This window comes from Toxotes jaculatrix, chromosome 11 (genome assembly GCF_017976425.1).
Source record: "Toxotes jaculatrix isolate fToxJac2 chromosome 11, fToxJac2.pri, whole genome shotgun sequence".
Classification (NCBI taxonomy): Eukaryota; Metazoa; Chordata; class Actinopteri; family Toxotidae; genus Toxotes; species Toxotes jaculatrix.
This window is the reverse complement of record NC_054404.1, coordinates 2,754,077-2,768,906: the sequence shown is the minus strand read 5'-3', so window position 1 is coordinate 2,768,906 and position 14,830 is coordinate 2,754,077. Positions and strand designations below refer to the sequence as shown.

The window sequence follows — 14,830 nt, the reverse complement described above, 5'->3', positions numbered from 1 at the left end:
ATACCATCTTTATTGCAGTGTCGTGACTGAGGGGGAATTTGACTTGGCAAAGACTGCCTCTGTCACCACACACAACACATCCAGCGGTGGTGGAGAGAGGCAGAGTGCATGTACAGGCAATTACAGCCTTCAAGTTCAGGTAGGAGAGGAAAATCACAGAGAGACGTTGAAGGAGGCTGCGAGGCATAGAAAGACAGAGGTGGACATAAATAAATGGAGCCAAATAGAGAGTTGTTGAACTGACAGCGCCACCTGCTGTTCACTGAGGCTTTGACCGCCCCTATTTGACACACACACAAACACACACATCCTCAAAATCAGAAAACATTCGGCTTAGTCTTTTGAATATTCTGCTTTAATAAAATTAAACAGTTTCTACTATCATTGCACAACAAACAGCCAGGAATACGTTTTCCCTTATTTTACCAACAGGTCAACCAAACACACCTTTGTGGGTCGTCCTCTTTCATTCTCTCAGTTATCCCATGGAGTAAATATGAAATGAGGAGGTAAAGGAGGAAGTCAAAAATTGAGAGGACAAAAGGGACGAGAAGAGACTGATGAAGAGCATAAAGAGTAGGAGCTAGAATTCACGGATCATTTGGAGTCCTGGTCCATTTTGGGCTCTAGAAAGAAAACAGAAGTAAGATACAGCACTTTATTTTATTTTAGTTTGACACTGTACATACTTTAATGAGTCTGTGCAGTGAAAATGCCTGTTAATCAGCTGCAGTGCTGTAGAGCTGAAACATCATGTTCCAGAGGTAAAAATACAATTCATAATCTCCATAGGGAATTGGATTATCAGCCATAATGTATTACCCAAACAAGACTGACGAAGCCTTATGTCAATGTGATGCCATTTTTTTCTCACATCCCTACTGAAAAAGTGACACTGTGCACTAATCAGATCATTTGTTATGTTACCATCGAGATTTTAACCACTCCAAAGTCATTTATTGATTAGCTCCATCAGACATAATGTGCTTCTTGTGGGCAGACATCCTCGGTCTGTTATTAGAACAAGATCAATAATGGATTTTTGAGGCCAATACCAATCAATATTTGAGAGTTTTCAAAGTCATATAACAATATATCTTCTGATAATCCTTTTTTAACATAAACACATAACATAAACATACACTGTTGGTAAGAATTCCCTATAATCTTGTTATTTAAAAAAATGTGACATATATTTACAGTTTTACAGTTGAAAAAGAAACTTGTCAGTGCTCTCTGGTGGACAAACTATGTACTGTCAACACCATTTATACATTTCTAAAACATGTCATTGGCATTTCTGCAGTGCAATTACTTGTTACTTACTGGTCTGACTTATAAGTCAATAATAATAATGATAATAACAAAAAAATCTCATCATCGCATGGGCACTATTTTTAACATATGATGATAAATGAGACTAATGACAACTAACTTGTCAGCATAGATACTGTATGCTCCACTTTCTATTTCTTTATTATATATTTATTTTTTTTAGATTATTCTCTTATGTATATGTATATGTATATGTATATGTATGTGTATCTGTTGGACTGGAAGGAAGGGGCATTTTATTCTAATGCAGTGAAGAATCTTGGAAGGCTTTAAGCACATGATGGAGGAATTTTCTGGAAAATCTATGGAGCAAATGAAAGATATTTAGATCCAGGACCTGTCACTGGTATATGAACAGTTATGTACGGAGTAATAGGGACTCTGTGGCCGAACCTTTCTCTTGCCTCACTGTCTCTCTCACCGGTGAAGGTGAACTCGGGGAAGCTGCTCAGGTCTCCTCCTCCATAAAGTCTCTGGAGCTTGGCTGTCTCCTCTGACAGGTACCTCTCATAATCTGGCTCCGCCCCCACTTGTCCTCCACTCAACCTTAGAGGAGAGGACAAGGGAGGGGACAGAAGATGGGGGAATTTAAAACAGAAATGGTTTTCACTCTGTCAACGTATCCTCCACATTACATCTAAACATCTTACTCTACCTCCAGTATTCATTCGTAAACTTCTTTTTTATATCTAATGTAAGTGGACAAACCATGTGGTGAAATTACTTATTTAACCTTTAACTAACCAGGAAGTCTCTTGAGGTATTTGACCAAACTGCTGCATAAAATGAAAATAATCACAGAGGGTCAGTTAACAACATCTGCATGTAAAACAACAGAAAAGGACATTTTTCATTAAGCATTTTCTGAATGCTGAATACAATGGCAGCCTTTCCAAATTTAGTTTATCTCAGAACAAGCAGAGTCTTACTTTGTGAACAGCAGCTAAATTTGAAACTTTTTCTAATGCTGACGACATTCAGAGGTTTGTATAATTCAAAACCTACTGTGAATTTAATAAATCACTCAAGGTCCATTAGCACCCAAAGACATGCAGCGTTACCCCCCCTGGAGGGTTTCTGGTTACTCAGGGGGAGTTCAGCAGTGTGAAACCTCCAAAGGAGTTTTTCCATTGAATATAATCAGAAACCTTTTTTTGTATCTCTACCTGCGCATGTTGTTGTATTCTCTGATCTTCTCCAGGAAGAGTCTCTGAACGGGATCCAGATCTTAAGAACACGCATAAAAACAATTCACCAGAAACATCGATGCTGGGCAAATATTTCATTTAGTAATGACATTTTTGTTGCGTGTGCTGCAGAATTGTCCGATATAACCTACAACTATGTGCGTACACATGTGCAAGTGTATTTACCTGTGTGTGTCCCTACACCTTTTTCATTCCCCAAGGCTTCAGTCTGTGCTCCCTTCTCCACCGTCTCCCGTCCCAGCAGCACCTCCTTCGGAGCTTCTGTGGCATCTGTTTCCGACCCTGTGGCAACTGTTGCTATGGTAACAACCCCCAAAACAGGACAGTTAAAAGTCCAGCACCTCTAAACCTTACAAGGCTTTTTTTATTTGATTTCTACTTGGATTTAGGGACACATGTTGATATACCAATATGTTCAGGAAGTGTAAGTCACACTGAATCGAGAAATGGTGTCTTGTGTCTGTATGTTCAGATCTGACTGAGTTTTAACTCCAAGACAAAGTGTGATATTAAGCACTAAGTAAGAGTTCTTATTTACTACCATCTCCTCTTTACCTTTCTTCCTCCTAATGCCTCTTACCATCCAAAATATCTGCTCCTAGAACCTCCTGACCGACGCGAGCTTCTTTTCCGCCTGCTACATGCCCAGGGACGATAAAGAGCAGCTCCTCCATCAGTGCATCTGTCTGCAGATCTTCAGACAGACCATCAGCTTCAGGCAGAGACAGAGACTCAACATTCAGAACCTCAATCATCTCTTCAGACACAGTTTCCTCCTCTACCTCCATCCATCTCTCTCCAGCAAAAATTTCAGCTTCATTCTCCAGATAAGCAGCGGTGTCACTCAGAGACATGTCCTCCAGAGTTCCCAAAGAAGCCTCAACTTCAGCCAGTGTCACAGACTCCATAGACATGGCCTCCAAGACACGTCCTTCCTGCTCTCCAGGCTCTTTTTCTGCTTCCTGATTGGTCGTTTCATTCTGTCGTTCCAGTTTCAGCAGCGGAGCGTCAGGTGGCTGCCTCGGTCCTTGCTCAGAGCCAAACATGGCCTCTAACATAACGAATGTCTCAGCTTCTATAGCATCGGTTGCTTCAGAAATAAAATCTAGAGCTAAAACTTCAGCCTCTGTTGTGTCTGTTCCTGGAGTTTTGGAAAGTGCTGCAGGAACACGACAGAGAAGATCTTTCACCAACGCACCAGTTTCTCCTTCTAACTCTTTCAGATCTTCAGACAGAGAGTCCCATTTTGACAGAACTTTAGTTATAATTTCACCCTCATCTTCACTTGACTTCTCAGCTTCAGCTGCAGCTCTGTGTTCGGCCGTGACTCCTGACCTCACCAACAACTCCTGCAGTCGTTCTTCTGCTTTTTCATCAAGAATAAATTTGGTTTGGAGGAGCTCATCAGTTTTCAAAGACTCCACTGAATCCTTAACTAGATGTAGCGTCACAGACTCTAAAGTCATTTGTTCAGACTCGTTCACTTCGTCTCCCACAGCGACGTTTTCTGAGGATGATTCCACTGTAGATTCTACTTCATTTCTCAAAGGTAAGACTGCAGATTCATGTGCATTTTGGATTAAGGCAGAGTGTGACAGGTTGTCACCACCTTCAGTTTCTATTGTAGGTTCTTTTATACTTTCAACAACAGCAGCTTGAGTAGAGGTGATGGCCTCTACTGATGGTTCGACTGTACTTTCTAATAAGGGTTCTACTGTTGCAGCGTGCGAGATGTTGATCACTCCTGAGTCTGTGCTGTTGGTTTGAGCGGCTGTATCTACTTCAGCTTCTACTGTAGATTCTACTGCACCTTCAGGAACAGAAGCCCTAGTTTCAAGTGTTTCCATAGGAGGAGGGCTGGCCTCTACTGAAGGGTCTACTGCAGTTTCTATTAAGGGTTCTACTGTCATACTGTGTCCTTCCTTATCTGCTTCAGCTTCTATTGTAGGCTTTACTGTTTCTTCGAGAACAGCAGCTATATCATTCAATGTTTCAAGAGGAGTGATGCTTGAGTCTGCTGATGGTTCTGTAGCAGATGGAACAGATGATTTCTCTGCATTCGTCTCTACCATGTGGGCTGATAAAGGCAGAACAGGAGCAGCTGAGAGTTCATCTGCCTCTGTAGCAGCTTCTACTTTGGTTTCTCTTGTTTCCGCTGAAGTTTGGGAATCTACTATAGCTGCCTCTGATCCTGATGGTGCAGGTGTTGTACTGGTTGGAGGAGACGCTGAGGCTGTACCAGCAGTCACACTGGAAACACCATCTGCAGCAAACTCTTGAATAAAACCAAGAGGAGACTGCTGAGGCATTTCTGAGGAAAATGAAGTCTCTGGGTTTTTGGAAGATGCTGATTTTGGTTGAGGTGAAAGAGGCGAAGTGTTAAAAGTAGACGTTGTCTTCTTGGAAACAACAGAAGCAGCAGGAAAGACAGAAATTTCTGACTCAGCCTTTGACAAACGAGGAACCTTTGAGGTGGAGATCTTCACTGAGGAGGTAGTAGGAGGTTTGGTCGACATGGAAGAGGCTTTGGCAGGTGGCGCTGTAAGAAGAGGGTGAGGAAGAGGAGAAAAAACTGGACATGATGGATATGAAACAAGAAATAAGCAGAACAAATCAGCGTATGAGGGATTCAACCAAAGTACTGACCTTTACCTGCAGCAGGGGGCGCTGTGTCTGGCCTCGTTTGGGAGAAGAGTTGCTCCAGGAGTTTAGCAACATCTACTGCAGGCTGGGCTTTGGCTTTCTCTGCCAGTAAAAGACAACACATGTCAGGAACAAAATAGCTTATCGCAGAGACATGTTTTGAAATCTTCAGTTACTGTGTCAGCAAACGTTTCTCGCTGCCAGCCTCTATACCCGACACAAAATTCAGAGGCAAAGAGAATTTCTCCTCAGGAATAAAAAAAAAAACTACGCAGAGATATGATGTTTGAAAAACTACAAACATTTATGCCAAGTGTAGTACTGCACAGATTAGGAGGTAAACAACATCACAATACACCCTGAGAGATAAATATGTCAACAACCAGAGATTTTACCCTATTTACCCTATTTACCCTAGGACTAGAACACGGTGACAGCTGAGATCACGTGTTTTTGTCTTACTGATGTGTGTTATTCGTGGTGGTTTTCGGTCTGACGGTTTGGAGCTGAACATCGCAGCCTGCGACCTCCAGACGACTCTACACAACTCCCTGTGGATACACTGGACACACACACACAGTCAAATTATGGGATGCACTACATTATGCTGCTGCTACAGTTTGGTTTTCAGGAATGCAATACACTGAAAGTTTATTATTCCAAACTGCTTCACAACAGTCATTATCTGTATATATTCTGTAGATGATCCCATCATTTATGTGTATATTTTTTCATGTGTATACGTTTCTCATACACGTGACATTTAGATTTGAACTTCTTCACATGTTGAAGGGATTCTGAGGGGTTACATTCCCCTGGAGATCAGCTCACTCCGTTCATGTCAGTGTTTACTTAGACATTTTACAGCTGAAGACAAACAGAGTCTGAAGGTGAGTAAACACGAAACTAATGGATGCAGCACCTTAAATACACTGATGATGCTCCCCGTAGAAAATCCATTGCGTTTGTATGTGAAAGTAACAAACTAATTACCAGTACATGTACATTTAGTTGAGTGACCCCTAAATTTGGACCCACTGGCTTTAACTGCTGAACTATGAATAAAACAATCAAAAGTAGTTTCACCTTGACCAGCTGCAGCAGTAAAATAATAATGCTTATCCAAATACTGATGCTCCAGTATCAACGATTAAAGTCATTTATAATAATATCTCAGTGACAGGAGACACTGTTCTGCAGGATGGGATTCTGACTGCAGGATTTTTACTTGGATACATAAGTATTGGTAACACTTTGATTTGATAACTCAGGTCCTTTACAGAAGCAAAAGTATATACAGACAGAAAAACAAACAAACATGCAAACAAGCAAATAAAGTACTCACTCTTACACATGGTCCTGTTCCTCCTCTGAACAACGCAGCAGCCATGATTGTTTAAATAAAACTGAAATACAGAAACACAGTTTGTGGACTAATTTACGTCTTTAATGAGATGTGACGCTGATAAATGTCCAGCCGCTGTGTGAAAGTACTAAATGTCCTGGGTCTGTCTCTCCTCCGTCTCCATGGCAGTGTGTCTCATCGAGGAAAATTAACGTGATAAAACGAACCAACTACCAATAACAAACCGTCTGCTGTCTGTTTGTTTGTTTGTTTGCTAGGTCTCAGTTTAGCAGAGCTGTCCTGTGTGTTTTTAAAGCCTTTCACTTACATAAAGCTTAAAGCCTTTAAAGACAGTCAAAGTAAACACAATAAAACAAGTGTTTCCAGTGAGGATTATCAAAATAAAAGCTCAAAGGGCAAGCTTGAACATGAGGTTTCAGGGAATGTTACTTGCCGAATTCACAGGTTAATTAAATCTATTTGTACGGCACATTTCAAGAGGGGGATTTACATAAAAGTGATTTAGATAAAACATAAAAGGCATTAATGACCAAAACACATGACAAAATCAAAGACACGTTTACACAGGATTAACAAGAGTAAAATGAAATAAATGATAAAAATGAGTTAGAATAAAATTTACAGTGGAGTTACAGTGTAGGACAAGACGTGACTGAACAGACTCAAGTTTAATTTAATAAGAAGCAGCGGCAAAGAAAAAAGTTAATCCCTCATTTTAAATGACTCTGTTGGAGCATAGTGTGGTGCGTTACATTATTTTTTATTTCTTTACACTGAATTAATCATTTGTGAGCAGGACTCGGTCACTTCTGTGCTCATGCTTTTTTTTCCAAGTAAGCTATTATGATATTATAATTCTCATCAGTACAATTCATGAGCTGTTTTTTTTTTAAATCGACAACTATAAAATAAATAAATAAATAAATAACACTAGTAGCGGTAGAAACAGTTAAAGGAAACTGGGCATGGGCAATACTGTTTTTTTTTTATTTTGAAGGTTAAGTTAGTTAAATTCCGGTTTTGTTGTGGATAAATTCGTCTACATTGACGCAGCTCGTAAAGTCAAGTCAACGCCCCCTTTGACTGCATGTGCACAGACCTGGAGTTAGTCCGATTCCCCTCACACGGCACCAGAGGTGTGGATTTCATTCACACTGACCGGGAGGAAGAAAAGCTGCTTTACTTCTGTCTTGTTTTTGCAAAACTAAAACCAAAAAGTTTTTAAACCAAAGATTTTGAAGATTTTAAGTTTAAGTTTGAAAAAAGGTAAAAAGGATCCAGGATTTCTCTGGAAAGCAATTATTAAAGAAAATTGTCAAAAAATTGAATTGTCTCTGGACGACTCAGATTTTTGTTTCCTAACCTGCTGGTACCTCATCACTGATGTGGCCTGTATCTGAGCGTGTTGATTCAAACTGAACTGTTTGCCACAGAAACAAAGCAAAGCAGACAGACGTAGCCTTGGTCCAACTGAAGTTTATCTGAACATTGAAAGACAACAACGTACATCATCTTCTACAGTGATAATTAACAGCAGGCTGTCTCTATCGCCCCCGTAGCGCTCATATATTAACTCTCAGATAGCAGTAGTATTATACACAACCTGGAAGATAGACAGTAAGAACGGGTTCAGACTGGATTAGGTTAGTTTCAGTACAGTGTGGAGGGGAGGGGAGAGGAGGATGAGGGAGGATGGGGGAGGATGGGGGATACTGGAGAACAGTATGGAGGGGGTCATCCTCATCATCATCAGCTTCAGTCTGGGGAAAAACATTCATACACACCTTCCTCCACAGTCAAGATGGTGCAACTGGCTGAGCCTCGCTGACTTCTGATTGGACAGTGGCTGGTCACTAAGGTAACTATCGGTTGTCTCAGTGGTAATTCAGTACATTACTGTAACCGTGGCATTAAATTCAAAATGACTAAACTGACTAACTGTCCAAGTAGCTAACTAACTAACATATGTACAACTCAGCTGAGTGAACAAACTGGCGTTTCCTCTGTCTGACTGGCCAACGCGGCGGCCATTTTGAACACTCAGGTTGGGAAATTCAGTGTGGAAGATCAATGCTGCCTCCAAAGTGACTCCTGAGTTTGTGGTTTCAACAAAGGAAAACAATTCTGATTCAAAGCTTTTGACTCTGCAGCGAAGGGGAAAGTTAAATTCTGAACAACCGATTCTGACTGACTGAGAAAGAGTGACAGACAGACTTCTATATTTTTCTACTCTCAACAATTCTCATGAAAAGACCAAAACCAACACTGAATGTCTCCTACAAACAAGTACTGTGTGTGCATCCGAAGCCTGATGTACGATTTCACACAGCTCCACTGTTCCCAAAAACTATTAAAAACACATCAGTGATCCACACTGTTGAGCTCTGTGACACGTTCCTTCATTTCCATAACACACACACACACACACACACACACACACACACACACACACACACACACACACACACACACACCGTGGTTTGCTTTGACTCAGTCCCACACACACCGTCCTGCTGATCCAAACACTCACTGGAGCATCGAATGTGGTTTATCCGCCACTGAAAACAGTCCCCAACAAATGCACTGTTTCCTCCTGTGTTAGTTATGTTTGCTAAAAACTACAGTTCCCAGCTGTTTTAAGAAATGACTGAGCCTACTTTAAAAATAAATCTATACATTTGTGAGCCATTTTTAAAGATTTATGTCTTCAGTAGGAACCAGTGGGTTTGGTGTGGACAGCCACAGGCAAGAGACAGACTGGCACATTGTTGGTTTTGGTCTTTCGTAGGATTTGTGGACAGTAAGAACAACACCAGTCTTCTTTTTATTACTCTCCCAGGTAACGTTTCCTAATTTGACTATTCAAAATGGCCGCTTTGTGACACACGTCAGCCGCGTCGTGTCCTGCTCTGCTCTAATATCAGCGACAGTGTCTGTTCTAAAAGTGCTGGGAGTGCTGACGCTCAGTAAAATAATTTCTACACTGAGCTTCCTCAGGGTCAGAGTGTGGAAATGATCTGTTCCTATAAAATACATTTCTGTAGTACCGAACGTGTTCGAGGGCCCCATTCCATCCAGCTCTGGGCCCCCTGATTCTTTCAGGTTTTTCCCTCCCTGCATAGTGACGGCCACTGTGACAGCTCCGCACAGCAGCAACATAACAACAGAGGCTGAATGTGACAAAAATCACCTACAACTAAAAACCCCTGTGTGCGTTCAACATCAAAAAAAAAGGAAAAATTAAGACATTCTTCTTTCCAGTTTAAATTAGCTGTCACATCTGTTCCCTGTTTCAGCCACATTATCATCAGCATCATCATCATCGGTACATGTAAAAGGGACATTTCGCCACGCCTGTAATTTATGTACACCTGACACCTGTCACATACTGGGGTAAAGTCTTTCTATAGTTTCAGCTTATTAGCATGGTTAGCATTTCTCATTAAACCTGTACATATTTAGCACTTTCTATGTTAATGTGGCAAATGTTCAATGAAGGTCAAAACAGACCAAAATTCAAAATGTCAGCGTCCCCTTTTCAAGCAGTACCTCAAAGCTGAAAGCCCGAAGAGTTGATCTTAAGACTCTGAGAGACTCTGTAAGACTCCACATACAAAAGAAAAGAAAATGTACACGGCACCGTACCATTAATTAGTCTGTCCACCTTGACACTCATACAGTCATCCAAATCAGCAATCTCTCTCTCTCTCTCTCTCACACACACACACACACACCTACAAACAGGGGTTTGGGTTTGTTGGGACAAAGAAGGAGGGCTGGGATTGTCACTGGAGTGTCTGTGAGACTGTCTGATGAAGTGAAGGGAGAGAAAACAGTAAAGACCCGGTTGATCTCCAGGAGGACTGGACTGGACTAAATACTGCACTGGACCAAACTGGAGGAGGACAGAAGTGGACTGGACTGGAGAAGAAGCAGGCCTCGGATTTTCATTCCTCTGAAGTCCTGCAGAGACCCAGTTAGAGGTTTGGGGCCTGGGATAATCCAGATTTGCTGCTCCTGATAGACTAAATATTCAGATTTTTTTTTTTACAAGAAGTAAAAAAAAAATCTGAGAAGTGATAAGAAGTCTCCCACAGGTGAATGCACCTCCCTCCTAACAGCCTGTAAGAAACTGAACCAGACCAAGAGACTAAGACTAAGAGAATCCAGACCTGTCCATTCTAATCCAGCCCAGCTGTCAGGTTCACATCACATCTCTTAGTTCCTTTTCAACCCGGCCTGGTCCAGTCCAGTCCAGTTCAGTCCAGTCCAGTTCAGTCCAGTCCAGTAGAGTCCTGTTCTGGTTTTATGGTTCTTCAAACAGCTGGAGGTCCAGCCTGACAACAATCTCTCCTGTGGGAACCTCGTGGAGCAGCAACCGCTTTGTGATTGGTCCTTTAGAGCCCTGGTCCTTCTTTATTTCAGCCAACCGGATCTCCGTCCTGCCGAGGAAGTCTGGGAGTCAAAGAGACAAAGTGTGTGATGAAAATGTAGGATAAAGCCATTTATCTGCTCGTGGAGAGCAGGTGATGTGAGGCAGAATCTTCTGTATCAGCGTTTGATTATCACTGACCGTCAGGTGAGAACTGGTCTCGTTCAAACACAGTGACACAGAGGACGTCCTGTTCCAGGTCCTTTATAAAAAACTGACAGTTGGAGTTCCACTTAGGATTCAACGTGTCCTACAGAGAGCAAACAGAAAGAACAACCCAGTGACCATTTCAGTTAACACAGCTCTATTATTCAAAACTTTAAATAATAAAATGTCAAATCAGGAAATGCTGGCAAATAATTAATATTAGCCTTGACTGAGATAATTAAGAGAGAAGCACAGTGAGTTTTCACACCATTCGTCTCTCATTAGTTTCTAAAGGAGGATAAAAACCTGGAAATGTCTCTTTATCGCTCATCAGTAATGTAACACAGTACAACGAAGATCACAGATGTGGTGGCCACAGTCCTACCTGTAATGTTTTTGTGATATGGCATTGGGAACCCATGGTCACCTCACAGTATGGGTTACTTTTTCCTGGAAATACGACAAACAGGTTTTTATCTACTGAGCAGGACAGTTCCAGCCCAACTCGACTACATCAGAGATTCAGATTAATGACACAGAACATAATCAACAAATAAGTTGTGATGTATATTGTAGGTTAAGATAAGACTTTAGAGATACTGAAATTCCCCGTACGTACCATGGGAGCGACAGGGTTTCAGCTCAATTCCCTCCACAATGTTGACCATCAGTCTACCAATACCTGTCGCCCTCTGAGACCGAACTGAGACAGAGAGACACAGGGAGATGAGACGCTGACACCGAACATCATGAAGACTGATCAGAGAAAATCAGTTTGACTGTCTACACTGTTTTTCTAAGCACAGAGCAAAGAAAGGGAAAAGGAGAGGATACCTAGATACGCCTTCTCTCTCTTCTTCTTCTCTGTCTCAATGAAGAGCTCTGAAGCTGCCTTAATTTTCTGAACCCACGCCGTCCTGCACGAACACACAACCAAAGAAACAAAACCACAGGCTTTCACAGAGTCAGCTTCTGTTCAGTATCTCAGCTGATGAAGATTTTCCTCGGGACTGTGACATTTCAAAAACATGTACATGCTTATCCAGCTCTGTCCTCTGTCGATGTGGGTGTTACCTTTCATTAATGCTCTCGGCTCTGAGTGTGTAAACTCTGTCTATGTGAGAGATGTGGAACAGAGGTTCATCTCCTGACGGGTCTGTTGGCAGCTTCACTAACACTTCATTTAGGAAGATTGGCTGAAAGACGCAAGAAAACCCAGTTAGAAAGAGTCACACAGTGTTACACACAGCGTTACACACAGCGTTACCGTGGGTCCAGCTCTGCAAACTAAACACTTCTACATATCAAATCAAAGTGTAGCTGCACAACATGATCACTGTCACCACTGTGCTGCTGTCTGCAGTATGAAATATAACATAAAAACAAGGTATTTCTCATTTTGTGAGTTTTGAAACAAAGGACAAACTAAAATTAATTCCAAGTAGTAACACTGACATATGTTTAGTCACACACATGCAGAAGACAAGAGGGAAACCAGCGGAAATACTGCACTCTGTTTTTCCTGTTAATGTTTTAGTAAATGCATTAAATTTTCAGATATTTTAACTCTGTTGAAATATCTTTAAACTTTAAAGTGTGTGTGTGTGTGTGTATGTGTGTGTGTGGTCTCACCGTCTTGTACATGCGATACTGCAGGTGTGTTTTCGAGGAGAAGACTTTGTCCGAGCCAGACGAGCCCAGAGGTTTGGTCACCTGCGAGAGGGACGACGAGAAAGACGGATTCAGAAAAATGGACAAACAGCTTTCAGTGACACACACAGTCACCGAGACGAAACAGAGCAACGTCAGGCTCACCTGCGTCAGCAGCAGGAAGTCGTTGAACAGGAAGCCGTACAGCTCTTTGCTGCTCTTGGCTTTAAACAGTTTCCCGCTGTGCAGGAACTTCCTGGGACCCAGGCAGTTGGTGACGGAGTTAAACACCAGTTGCTGCAAAACACAAGATGATTGATGACACTGATGAATTCAGTGAATATAGTCAATGAAATCATCAGAAGTTTCCAGAATCCAAAGTCAGATGGCCAATTAAAAAAACATCTAGAAAACTTTTCTGTCACTTGTGTGTGAATGTGTTGTGTGTGTTGCGTCACCTCGGACAGCCCCTCACACTGAACGTGAGCCTGAATCCACTCCAGACGATCCGAGTTCTCCTTCTCCCTGACGCCCTCGTTCACCTACGTTACAGACAAGAGATGATTTTAGGAAAACTTAACTGAATTAATGCTTTTTCTTTGGTTAATCCATCCATAGATGTTCGTGCCAGTTATCCAGGTTGTGTTAATTTAATTAATTACATTATTAGGAATTTTTGCAGGAAGTACTCAAAAACCTGCATTCTATGTGGTATGAAAACCCTGTAACCACAGCTATTTTACCTTTCCAGGTTCGCGGGATAAATGATTAAATGACTCAGTCTGTGTAGGAAAACACAAAATGGTAGTCTAAGGATGTGTGTGTGTGTGTGTGTGTGTGTTCACCTGTGAACACAGCTCCTCTGCCTTCTCCAGAGCAGCTTTCAGATGGCTGTGGTCTGGATGTGACTCTGGAGTATTTTCTAAAGTCTGCAGTAAATAACGACAAACAGAAAAAGACTGAAGACTGAAGTGACTGTAAGTTTACAGACAGCACGGCTCCTATCATACAAGTGAGGTGTGTGTGTGTGTGTGTGTAACTTACATTCTTGATGATGAGTGGGTAGCGTGTGACTCTCTGCATGGGTTTGAGCAGGAAGCTGGACAGAGGCATTCCCTTACACCTGGGATCCATGGCTAACCTCTGACAGAGAGAGAGAGCGAGTGAGCATCAGGAACAATGCTGGATCATTTCCAACTCGAACGGACTTTCACTTTTCCATTGTGATAAAAATATCGGCCTGGGCTCCTCCGAACCCTGACGTTCAGGTGTGGTAGTTTTAAAAAATGCCTTTACTTTTGGAAGCGTTTGCAAAGACCAACAGATAAAAACACTAATATCTGACAGTGTTAAATAGCTGCAGCAGCGCTTAATGCTGAGTGTTTAACTATTAGATCTGTTTACATCATGATATCAGATCATGATACACTGATTATAATTATTAATTTTACGGATTAACTTCAAAATGAGGGAATTACTGTGAAATCTGCCTTTTTATCATAATTTACCGTCCTTATTTCTTCAGAATTACTCAGACTAAAATGCTGAAATGCTCCACTCTGAGCGTGTTCGTGTTTTGTACCTTGAGGAAATCTTTGATCTCTGGGTTGTCGTCAGTTTTCTGCTGAATCAGCGTGGCTCCGTTCAGCTGACACGAACAGAATCTGAACACAGAACGGATCAAAGAGCCAGAAGACATTTGTAACGTTTACATCAAACTTGGACGGTTTGAAGAACAGAATCAGCTCAGTTCCAGACTGATTAAAGTCCACATGACAGACTATGTCAGATGAGAGACTGAACCTGATGTAGGGCTGCATGTGAGGCAGCTGATTGGTCAGGATGTCACCAATCATCTTCACTGGCATCCGATCGCCTGACATCTTCTTCCTCACCCTCAGAGCCCTGCCAGGGAAAAGAGATGGTGAGAAGTTTGGTGAATTTATTTAGGTAGATTCTTGACTGGTACTGAATGAATATTTAACTGTGTGTACACCTGAAACAAATTTATTCTGAGAAAAACCTTATCAACCTGTAACTTATTTAAAA

The 14,830-nt window shown here is 41.7% G+C and overlaps 2 protein-coding genes across 7 annotated transcripts in view; both read right to left on the bottom strand.

Annotated features, from left to right (window-relative positions):
* Window positions 1-390: 390 nt before the first annotated feature.
* LOC121189317 lies at window positions 391-7,292 on the bottom strand. Of its 5 annotated transcripts, none has more exons than XM_041049291.1 (8): window positions 6,532-7,292; window positions 5,649-5,748; window positions 5,190-5,288; window positions 3,124-5,082; window positions 2,709-2,840; window positions 2,502-2,562; window positions 1,729-1,881; window positions 391-1,637 (listed from the first exon to the last, which is right to left on the bottom strand). In XM_041049291.1, the coding sequence occupies exons 1-8, from the start codon at window positions 6,574-6,576 to the stop codon at window positions 1,577-1,579; spliced, it is 2,610 nt and encodes an 869-aa protein (XP_040905225.1). In that variant the 5' UTR covers window positions 6,577-7,292; the 3' UTR covers window positions 391-1,576. The 5 variants fall into 5 exon arrangements, with proteins under 5 accessions (XP_040905225.1, XP_040905226.1, XP_040905227.1 ...); XM_041049292.1 differs by having other exon boundaries at window positions 391-626; XM_041049293.1 differs by having other exon boundaries at window positions 391-626; window positions 1,757-1,881.
* A 233-nt stretch (window positions 7,293-7,525) lies between these two features.
* itsn1 (intersectin 1 (SH3 domain protein)) overlaps window positions 7,526-14,830 on the bottom strand; it is a 37,745-nt gene continuing 30,440 nt past the window's right edge. For both annotated transcript variants that reach the window (XM_041049288.1, XM_041049287.1), the window contains 13 exons: window positions 14,585-14,686; window positions 14,364-14,445; window positions 13,826-13,924; window positions 13,627-13,710; window positions 13,240-13,323; window positions 12,947-13,078; window positions 12,764-12,844; window positions 12,206-12,327; window positions 11,966-12,048; window positions 11,751-11,834; window positions 11,517-11,581; window positions 11,126-11,234; window positions 7,526-11,007 (listed from right to left, as the gene is read on the bottom strand). In XM_041049288.1, the coding sequence (XP_040905222.1) occupies window positions 10,859-11,007; window positions 11,126-11,234; window positions 11,517-11,581; window positions 11,751-11,834; window positions 11,966-12,048; window positions 12,206-12,327; window positions 12,764-12,844; window positions 12,947-13,078; window positions 13,240-13,323; window positions 13,627-13,710; window positions 13,826-13,924; window positions 14,364-14,445; window positions 14,585-14,686 (1,276 nt within the window). In that variant the 3' untranslated portion in view covers window positions 7,526-10,858. The remainder of the gene's footprint in view (window positions 11,008-11,125; window positions 11,235-11,516; window positions 11,582-11,750; window positions 11,835-11,965; window positions 12,049-12,205; window positions 12,328-12,763; window positions 12,845-12,946; window positions 13,079-13,239; window positions 13,324-13,626; window positions 13,711-13,825; window positions 13,925-14,363; window positions 14,446-14,584; window positions 14,687-14,830) is intronic.

Bases quoted from the DNA above. Each gene is read 5' to 3' on its own strand.
- LOC121189317 (XM_041049289.1), bottom strand. From the start codon at position 6,576: ATGGCTGCTGCGTTGTTCAGAGGAGGAACAGGACCATGTGTAAGA. The intron at 5,289-5,648 runs GTAAGACAAAAA...TTTTACTGGCAG, and splicing joins ACCACGAATAACACACATCA to AGAAAGCCAAAGCCCAGCCT. The intron at 2,841-3,123 runs GTAAGAGGCATT...TTGTTACCATAG, and splicing joins AGGAGCAGATATTTTGGATG to CAACAGTTGCCACAGGGTCG.